Source organism: Berghia stephanieae, chromosome 2, assembly GCF_034508935.2.
Source record: "Berghia stephanieae isolate SIO BIC M18660-M18661 chromosome 2, UCSD_Bste_1.3, whole genome shotgun sequence".
Classification (NCBI taxonomy): Eukaryota; Metazoa; Mollusca; class Gastropoda; order Nudibranchia; family Aeolidiidae; genus Berghia; species Berghia stephanieae.
In genome coordinates, this window is record NC_088361.1 from 8,162,733 (window position 1) to 8,173,922 (window position 11,190).

Sequence of the window (11,190 nt, forward strand, 5' to 3'; positions counted from 1 at the left end):
GAACAAATGGTTTTCCATATGAAGGATAAAAAAGAAAGAAAGAAGCGTATTTGGAGGTAGTGGTAATGTAGGAGGAGATGCGGGACCGGAGATATAAATATGAAGAGATGGAGAGGGGATGTGGGTGGCAGAATGAAAAGCGTTGAAAAGGGAAAGAGGAGGAGAAGAATAATGGACGTATGAGAATTAGGTGGAGTAGGAGCCCAATAAGAAAATAGACAAGTAAAGCGTTTGACCTCTTACAATAACAAGTTGTGGACAAATAAAGTAATCGAAAAGGGAGTTCTGACTCCAGGCCACTAAAGAAAATGTTATTTTTCTACTCCGCGAGGAACACCCAAAATAAGAGTATACATTTTCCGAACAGTGCGCATCTAAAGCTGAAACGATTTTTTTCAACAAAATAAAAACAAAACAAAAACAAACAAAAAAAAACAAAAAAAAATTACACAAAGTTGGTGGAGCGTAGAAATTATGACGCAGTCAACAGGAGGATGATCTGAACAAACCTGGGGATTCTCTAATCACTATAGTCGAATATTAGGTATGTGGCCCTTCACACGAATCTGATAAGCCACATTACAGTACAACTGAGAACATTTACCAATTAACTGCTAGTTTCTGGGGGGGGGGGGGGGGAACAAAAACACGTATTTAAAAACTTGGCAGAAAACTCGTCCTTTAAATAATGACCCTCATCTTGGCAAAAACTCTCAAACCTGGGACACCGTGTTTTTCCACAGTACAGCAGTTAACTGGTTAAATATAAAGTTGCGCGGAAATCACATGATTATCAGTTGAGTTAAGAATAAATGCAATCATTTCTCCTATTAATTATCTAACATTTAATAGATTGCTAAGACAAAAATTACTTTAAAATAAAATGCTTTAAATATACTAGCTCTTTTTTTTTAAAAGAAAATATTCTAATCGGGTTCGTGTATGAGGCCACAGATAAGTAAACCAATTGTAAACTGGAAAAGACTCATTAAGGGACGATAGTATAGATATGACCGTTACCTGTGATACGTATGAGTCGAGGAGTACCTACGTATTTGATATGCCCGTCTGTATGGGCGCGTCCTGTTCCTAGATAACATTACACTAATACGAAAACAAGCTATTTAAGGGAGGAAACTAAAGCCATCTCAAGTAGATATGATTGTTGAATAAAGTGAATATACTTAGTGCAGTCCGTACTACGAAAACCAAAGGAAAGGAGCAGATGTTTATATCATATTGTATTACAGTAAAATGGCGATGCAAAAAAAAAAAAAAAAAGCATAAATAATATTAACATTAACTCATTCATTGATTTTTCGAAGAAGGTTTTTGCTTAAGTACACGAATCAACAGAATTAGTGGAAAGTGTATGTATGTATGTATGTATGTATGTATGTATGTATGTATGTATGTATGTATGTATGTATGTATGTATGTATGTATGTATGTATGTATGTATGTATGTATGTATGTACGTATGTATATTAATATGTATGTATGTATGTATGAGACACAGAAAGATAGAGTGAATGCGTGAGAGAGAAAGAGAGAGAGAAAGAGAGAGAGAGAGAGAGAGAGAGAGAGAGAGAGAGAGAGAGAGAGAGAGAGAGAGAGAGAGAAGGGGTGGGAGGAGGATTGGAAGATGATAGATTATAAAATCAACTCATTGAACATAGTAGAAAAGAAGAGGACCGTTTACACGCTGTCCCAACAACAGAAACACGAAGATAACACAAAATATTATTTTTTTCTTAAAAAGAGCTTCGGAGGACAAGGGGTCACGGTGATGGAGGCGGAAGATGATAGATTATAAATTCAACTCATTGAACTTCCCCTTCCCATATCTAGTAGAAAAGAAGAGGACCGTTAACACGCTGTCCCAACAACAGAAACACGAAGATAACAACAAAATATTATTTTTATATTTTAAAAGAGCTTCTCTAATAGAGAGAGAGAGAAAGAGTGACGAGAGCTGGGCGGACAAGGGGTCACCGGTGATGGAGGCGGAAGACAAAAGCCTTGGTGTGAGAACAATAAAAGATCAAGAACGATGGACAATGCAGTGCGGATTTCCATTCAATGGTCTCTGGTACAAAGGGGGGGGGGGGGGGGGGGGCGGAGATGGTCACAAGAGCGCTCTTGGCTAGAGCTATTGACAGGATCAAACAAAGTGCCCAGACCTTGATACACTCTTATCACAATCTGATGACTAAGTTCCGATACTGTTTGTGATAAATGTCAATGTGAAATTGAATGTAAGCTTCAATTTAATAAACGAGAACAGATAAAATAGACGTTTCTGGTTTCCTCTTTATCTACACGACAGGATGAATGAAACATTCATCCTGTTTTGTTGAAAAAGGGGAAACCAGAAACGTTCATTTTATCTGTTTTCTTATATTAAATTGAAGCTTACATTCAATTAATTTCACATTGTTATTTATTTCTTCGAGCTTCGAGCAGCACCATTTACACGATACTGTTTGTGTGAAAATATCAAGATATAAATGATCCTTTACACGCGCAGAAATTAGAACCACCAAGTGAACTACTCGAGTCACCATGTTCAACTGGAACCTTTAAAAGATGAGGACGCAGACCCTTTCTTTACATACGCAGGAATTAGAACCATCAAGTGAACCACTAGAGTCACCATGTTCAATTGGAACTCTGTAAAAGATGAGAACGCAGACCCTTTCTTTACATACGCAGGAATTAGAACCATCAAGTGAACCACTAGAGTCACCATGTTCAACGGGAACTCTGTAAAAGATGAGAACGCAGACCCTTTCTTTACATACGCAGGAATTAGAACCATCAAGTGAACCACTAGAGTCACCATGTTCAACGGGAACTCTGTAAAAGATGAGGACGCAGACCCATTCCATTGAGAGAAAAAACAATTATATCATTTCATTTTTAAAAAGTGAGGCAACCCGCAGTGCATCATAACTCGTGATTAATTTTCTTTTTTTTTTTTTTTAAGCATCAATTTTATCATTCTGAAATTTATTTGGGTGTTCAAACCTAAGTTACAAAACTAGTAGGAGAAGCCTTTCCATTATTATACAGTATGTTGAGACATGAATCTGACACTTCTATCACACGATATACCTGTCATATAAATAAGAGAAACAAAGAAAATGGACACCGAAGACAAGAACGGGAATTCAGTAACACAAAACACCGACATCAAATCTAGACGATAAATATTGGGTATAATAATCTCCAAAAAGGCATCTTCCAAATCTTACAAACAAATCATAATTGACAAAGAAGCTACAATAGTTGCCTGTTTATACCATCATTAAAGTAAGAAACACGACTTGGCAATGTTCACTCAACCCTGCCCCTGCAGAGCTGCCAACCCCCAAATGCCAGTAAAACTGGATAAGACAATGAGAAAATCAGGATTTTACAGATATCAGGACTTTTTCCACGCCAAAAAGTACCAACAACAAAAAAATATTATCATAGATTAACTTTCATTTTCGTCCAATAAACGGGAAAATAAATAATGTCTATGTTATATGAAATCCACTGGAAATGTTCACAAGCAACAATTAATGGCTCTCATATTAGTCATATTGCCAGCTTAAATCCAACCACATTATCAAGGAACGAAATCAGGGGGGGGGGGGTTAAAAAAATTTTAAAAATTGGATAATCCAATGAAAGAACGAGAGTTGTCAGAATCACTTGGCGAGAAAAGTAACATAGCAGAACTATTGTAATCCTCACAGACCATACTGCTTGACATAACAAACATTACAAAAGGCGATACGAATCAAGCATTAATACACGGATCATTAATTTTAAGTTTCACACAATAAGGTGATAGATGCGAGTTCCAAGCATAGAAAGTGGCATTAATAATAATAATAACAACAACAATAATAATATTAAATCCCACAACTGCATGAAATGAATAAGAGGAACAAAGATAAAGACAAAAAATGAGCAAATCATCTTGGGTTTAGCTATTTTGATTCGGGAATACTGGAAAAGTTCTGTTACGTTTAAATTACTATTCTACGAGTGTAATTCTACATTCCTCTATGTTACAAAGAAAATAAAAAGTAAAAAATAAATAGCCGCATTAATTATTGGCGAAACTTTAACCGACTACAAATCCAAGAATATTCAAGATAATTAATTGTTGGCTGGTGCAAAATTAAAGCTTATTTTGTCGAAAATGCCAGATAAATCTGTAATTTTTTTGACTTCCAGAAAGGAGCCTAAAATCAACTATGCACATTTTAAAGTACAAATTGTACCAAAGTACACTGCATTGGCCTACAATATGCGATGACCAATATTGCATCGATACCAAAAACAAAAAGAAGCCATTTTGCACTAATAAAAGCCATGCCTTGACTATCAATTGACCAACAAAATCAAATGCTCATAAAGACAGGAATGCCCTCAAGAGACATTTCTGCACAGACAGGTTGTTCCAAACTGTTAATGATGTCATAAAAAAGTACAACAGACATCAAAATGTTCGAGATTTACCTTGGAGTGGGCAACAGAGGAAGACAAAGCAATTTGACAACGCCATCATTCAGAATCACATTCAATGCTCATTTTTTCCAGCCGCCAAACTTATTTGGACTCAATATTTCAACTATTTGAAAGCTGCTCTGCTCAGATGCCAACACCAGTATGGTGGGCCAGATCTTACTAATGCAAGCCTGTATGGACAGGTGAATCGCCTCAACACTGGTTTAATCCTTACGAGGAATGTCTTATTCTCCAATAAGAGTAAATTCAGGGTGTATTTCCCCTATCATTGAAAGAGAGCTTGGCGTCATGCCAATGGATAACTTTGACATAGAGACTGATCATTTTGCCGGTGGTGGTAACATGATTTGTCTGAGAATCAGCACAAATCACTACGTAGATCTCTTTATCATGCATGGTGGCATAACAGGAGATGTTTATATGAACAATGTTCTGAAACAATGGGTTGTTTTATTCTTCGACACGGTCAAGAAATGCATTATTTCCACCAGGACAATGCATGTGTCCACATGTCAGACTTAGGTAAAATAATTCTGGTGGAACAAACTTTTGAAACCTTGGATTAGCCTTCCCACTCTCCAGACATGAACTCAATCAATGGGGCAAGCTTGGAAGTAGATTCGAAAGTGAGATGTCAGTACAACTAGCTGCAGGCAGTTCTGATTGAGGAATAACAGGCGATTCCTAAAGGAACGATCTCAAGACTGACCAGATCATTGAAATGTCAACTCATGGCATGCCACCAGGTTGACAGAAGCCATACCCGCTTTTGACTCGTAGGCATTCAGGTTATTTCCAATGTTGGATAACGCCAGAACCAATGGTCGCTAAGATCAGGTCAGGTGTTCTACATGAAAAAATTCCCTTTTAAATTCCTATTTTAAGATTTATATTCAAGTCTTTTAACTTCCTTGTTTTTCCATTGACTTTTGAGTTAATCGATAATTTTGACACAACTAAATTTTAGAGCTCTTTGTTTTTAACCATACCACAATTATAAATAACATTAAGACTAATTTGTTGAATCCAAAATTGAAACCCTTTCCTTTTTGAGTTACAGCTGGTTTAAAGTTTGGCCAGTATTTAATGATGCTCAGTATTTATAAAGTGTGAGAAGAAACAAAAAAGGATGCTATTTCAATATGAAGCAGAAATCAGAAACATTAAAATATTTACAACCCACAAGAACAAGACCTAAGTTAAATTTTGCCAAGTTAAATCAAATAGTCTCTATTGATTAAGAAATTATGCTGCTTGTACCAAAGTCGTTAAAAAATCACTATATCAAAAGTTTTCCAATTTGCTTCTCGTTTTTAGCTTTTGCAAAAAATCAGACATAACACTGTTTAGACTTTACCATGAAAGCAATAGGTTTACTTTTTAAAATAATTTTGGTGTCTGGTGGAGTAAGTTGGCAGGAAAGACAAAATTACATTTCATTGACACATCAATAACAAAAGTTAGTGAAAAAATATGTAATATTGTTAGTGGGAAAACATATTCAAGACATGACTTCACTTTGTCCCAATCAGCCATTTGTTTTACAACAAGATATGGTAACTTCCCACACTAGTAGCACTACACAGTTTAACTTCCGAGAAAATGACATTCAAATTAAATCTTGCACAGGATACTTGCATGAGTGTGTGTGCGTGTGTGATCTGCTCTATAAGTTTCCAAGAACTGACAGCAACATAATTCAAATTTTTAATTATAGTCTGCTCAATTTAGTTTGAGTGCATTTGAATAACAATATTGAATAATTTCCAAGTAGGAATATGATAAGGGACTCGCAATTCATATGTCAAGTAATAACGAACTGATCTTTCACTTTTTACTTCTGTTCAAAAATTTAAGGTGTTTGAGAAAAAATAGAATGTTGGGACCAGACAGCCATCTACAACAGTTGACAGGAAGAAGATATGAATTCAGATACCGCATCCACCCCGGACAAAGGGCAGCAAATGAAAAAGCCTTTTCTTTTAAAATACAGATGTAATCAATTCAATTATTTGCCCATTTACAATCATCATATAAGTATACCAAGAAGACATTTTAAAAAGAACTCTATATCAAAAAATCATTGATTAAACACTCTGTTGATTTGGAAATAAATGGAAAGACGAGAAAGATGATCTACATGCAGAAATATCAGACCCAAATCAAAGTCAAAATAAATGCAAATATCAATTACAACTTAAGATACAGGCATGTTTTCAACCCCCAATAGGGCGGGATGGCCATGTGAATCAAGCAATGCAATAAGCTAGATTTACATCCTCCATTTCGGAAAGATGTTTTATTTATTTGAGCATGAAATTTAACCCATATTGCTCACTCTGCAGTGCTGCACAGTTGTTGATATCTGGGTTACTTCAGTCTTTTAAACAAGAAGATATGAATTCAGATACCGCATCCACCCCGGACAAAGGGCAGCAAATGAAAAAGCCTTTTCTTTTAAAATACAGATGTAATCAATTCAATTATTTGCCCATTTACAATCATCATATAAGTATACCAAGAAGACATTTTAAAAAGAACTCTATATTAAAAAATCATTGATTAAACACTCTGTTGATTTGGAAATAAATGGAAAGACGAGAAAGATGATCTACATGCAGAAATATCAGACCCAAATCAAAGTCAAAATAAATGCAAATATCAATTACAACTTAAGATACAGGCATGTTTTCAACCCCCAATAGGGCGGGATGGCCATGTGAATCAAGCAATGCAATAAGCTAGATTTACATCCCCCATTTCGGAAAGATGTTTTATTTATTTGAGCATGAAATTTAACCCCTATTGCTCACTCTGCAGTGCTGCACAGTTGTTGATATCTGGGTTACTTCAGTCTTTTAAACAAGATCCTGAACACACAGTTCCCCATGATAATAATAAAAGGAATTTCATTCATGTGATGCAAAAAAAAATTTTAATGCTCTTTTTTCCCCTCTCTGAAACGATATCGATGTACAACTTATCCATATTAAAACAATTCATAGTCAACATACAACACATTTAACTTACATTGGAGAGCTAAAGCACAGAGTTCAATGAGGGTGTCATATGCACAAGGCAATCTTCCAGTGTATATATCCTGCTTTAACTGTAAAAAGAACTGGTACCTGGAATATGAGAAACAAGCACATACAGAATAAAATCAAGGAGCACATTCAAAAGTTAATGATGTGTTTCTTATTTCATGTGAAAATGAACATGGTGAAGTGTATAAAAATGGGCAAATATAATACTTAGAAAACAAGGTCAAACAAATAAATAAAATAGAAATAAAAATGACCTTAACTTTTTACATCAAATAGTGCTGCAGTACTTATGTTTAAAAAAAAAAAGTAAAGGAAGAAATTTTTTTTTCAAGATATGTTTTACTCATAGTAAACCATAACTTTTAAATCTAGCAATTGACAATAAACCATCCATCACAAAATTACCTTGTAAGTTCTTCATGAAGGTTATTGGGTTCTGATGAGTAGAATTTGACACGAAAGCGGAAGGTATATGGAGGGCCAACTGGGATAGATAGAAAGGAAAAAAATATCAGTAACAATATGAAATGTCAGGAAAATATGTGTCTAGACTCCCTTAATGGAAACTATAGTGGCCTCAATCGCTAACATCCACTGTTTTGTGAAACTAATGCATAACGATTTGTTTGAAAAAGTTCTTATCAAAATCCATTTTATATTTACAAGAACGATTTGATCTAAACACATTGAAAATATTTTACAATTAAGTATTATAAATTACAGAGAACGACAAGTGAAGTTAGAATTGGACTTAACCTCTGTCTCCAATATCATGTTAAAATTGAAAAGAAAAAAGAAAGCTTACTTGTTGCCTGTTTTCTAACTTGTTTCGTAGGATCAAGCCAATGCTAAAAAAAATAAATGGAAACATACAAAAAAAATTTTCAAAGACATTTCAGGAACATGTACAAATTGTCAATATGTCTAATACTAATATCATAAAATAATTAACAAAATGATAAACATTCAAACATATATCCAACGATTAATTAAAAAATGAAAAAAAAAAAAAAAAAAATTTGCAGAATTTATTCATAAACTTATCATGGCCTATCTGTATATTATAATCATAATATTACAAGATTATGGGGTATAAACAATCATAATATTACAAGATTATGGGGTATAAACAATCTCTGTATGCCAACATAAAATACTGCACATATGTCAATAAAACCTCTTTCATTGCTGAAGCTTTATCAATATGTTATCAATTAATAGATGGACTGAGCAGCAAGCTCGTCTTTTCTTTAAACTATGATTAATAATCATGATGTTGATGATGATGATGATAATAATTATAGTATATCTGCCGATTAATCTAATTCTAAAAAGTCTTCCATGCAAACACCTCTTAAACTTGTTTTAGTAACATGTATGGTATACAATTAATAGCAGGAACAAAATCGATTAATTAAAATCAGTTTGTAACTTACATTAACATTATAATGGTCAGTGTACTGCAGACCAAAATAATCTTTTTCTACGACATCTAGGTGGTAAAATACTTGTTCTATCAAGTCAGACCCCAAAGCTTTTTTCTGAAACAAAATAAAAAAGATTTAAACAGGTCAGATTACTTTTTTTAAAGGTCAGATTATAATATTATACATTTTCAAAATAAATAACAATATGAAATTGAATGTAAGTTTCAATTTAATTACGAAAACAGATAACAGATACAGAAGCTTACATTCAATTTCACATTGTGATTTATTTCTTCAAGCTTCGAGCAGCAACATTTACATTACATTTTCAAAACAAAAACAAGCAAAACGTCTGGCCTCTAACTGGGTACCAGGCAGCTCAACCACTCAATACCAAAAGCTGGTAAAAGTTGTATTATGCAGGACATTTCCCCCCTTACCTTAAGAGGTGATTTAGTAGTCGAATCGTGCAACAATTATAATAACAATCTAATGACAAAGAGCATTCCACACTGGATTACATCAAATTCATCCTCTGCTGCTTTATTTTGCAATGTGACACAAAGTGCCCTGAGTCAACAGATCTTCCCCTGCACTGTGAACAAATGAGTGAATCAGAAATACCCCAATTGTATAAAGTGGTATTTTTCTTTACCCATTGAGACTTCCTTGTTTATGTCTCCATCTAAACCCAGGGATGAGCAGAATGAATGTCGGAATTTCATTGTGTATCTGATATATCTATCCTCTCTTTCTTCTTCTTTTTTATTTATTTTTTAAATATGTAAAGTTTATCACCCCTACACAGGAATTTTTTCTCTAAATGAGAAGAACCACAAAGAACAGCATCCTGAGCTTGAGCAAGATAGAGGATATACTCAAGAACATTTAGTACAAGTGTATATTAAACATGTAAGTTTACAATAAGGGATATAAAACCTTTAATATTCCTCCATCCAGTGATGACAATCACCCCCATTCTTTTTTCCAAAATATTTTCCAAAAGTGGATCAGGCTATCTACATAATAATAATAATAATAGTTTTATAATATATGCAACGTTGACAACAATGCTCAGCCGGACTAAGTTGCTTTACTTTATCCGAAGAAGGAAAAGAAAAGACCATATCGTTGTGGAATGCTGCCCCTGTTCAAATGACTCTTGTTCAGTCAAAAATAAACATTTAAAAATAACTTTGATACATAAAAAAGCTGATGAAATAAACAAAAAGAGAGCACTTAGTCAATAAATGAAGTACTACTGAGACTACTCAAAATCGGATAGCGCCCAGGCAAAGTGTGAAGTTTCAAGAGTTCCATGTACAGCCAAACTTCTACTGAAACAAATAATAAATATATGCTGGTATTTGACTATCACTTTTGACAGAACTCTATCTCTCAAAATTATAATTGTTCTTAACCATCTTGCAGGACATTGCTCTTGTGCATTCGTGAACGTATTTAATTCAAGTCTCTCAAAACTGGGCATGCCAATGCCACATAGTGGAAGGAGGTGTCTGAATTTAACTGTACTCTGGATCTGGACCATCAAGTTGCAATTAAGATATTAATTTTCTGAGTTGATAAAATGTTACCATCACATCATAAAAATGCATACCAAATCATGTAGATGGCAAAAGAAATTCGAGTAAAACAACTTTTCTATCATTCTATTTTCTATCTTGACATTCATCATCAGAGTCAGAGTTCCAGAAACCACTTCTCATAATATCAAAAGCGCAGCAAGACCATTCGGTTTATAACAGCGTATTGAAACGGATAACTAGATTCAAATTGTCTTCTTTCATATTCAAAATTGGGTGTCAAGTACTTACAGGAACATCAACAGTCACGTCTGTCCCGTCCAGAAGCATTATTGTACAGATAAGGACGTTTTTCTTCTTGACGTTGGTTTGTTGTTGACCCACATCTTGCTGCGGTCGACGGGTTCGACGGCGGCTGAGAAAGCGGAACAGACCCGCCATTCTTTTATGATAAGAACATAAAACGTTTGAAGAATAAAACCTTCATTAAAATTGGTTAAAATCTAAAACTCTTGGTTCCTCTTTTAAACCAGAGGCTTCATTATCATCTAAAAACAGTCCTCCGATGATCTCACTGCTATGATCCTAACTTTTCTTCCTCTTCCTGTTTACGGCGAAATACGGAAATCTCAGGTGAAAAAGGTG

General features: G+C 34.5%; 1 protein-coding gene across 12 annotated transcripts in view; it reads right to left on the reverse strand.

The window, feature by feature from the left end:
• The window catches only part of LOC144964255 (uncharacterized), a 56,410-nt gene extending 45,221 nt beyond the window's left edge, over positions 1 to 11,189 (reverse strand). For 6 of the 12 annotated variants that reach the window (XM_078898321.1, XM_078898328.1, XM_078898329.1 and 3 more), the window contains exons 1-5: positions 10,837 to 11,160; positions 9,011 to 9,115; positions 8,380 to 8,422; positions 7,980 to 8,058; positions 7,558 to 7,655 (exon numbers count right to left, since the gene is read on the reverse strand). In XM_078898321.1, the coding sequence (XP_078754447.1) occupies positions 7,558 to 7,655; positions 7,980 to 8,058; positions 8,380 to 8,422; positions 9,011 to 9,115; positions 10,837 to 10,986 (475 nt within the window). In that variant the 5' untranslated portion in view covers positions 10,987 to 11,160. Of the gene's footprint in view, positions 1 to 7,557; positions 7,656 to 7,979; positions 8,059 to 8,379; positions 8,423 to 9,010; positions 9,116 to 10,836 lie in introns of all 12 variants that reach the window. The other 6 variants (XM_078898318.1, XM_078898326.1, XM_078898323.1 and 3 more) reach the window with 4 other exon arrangements.
• Between the last annotated feature and the right edge of the window lies 1 nt (position 11,190).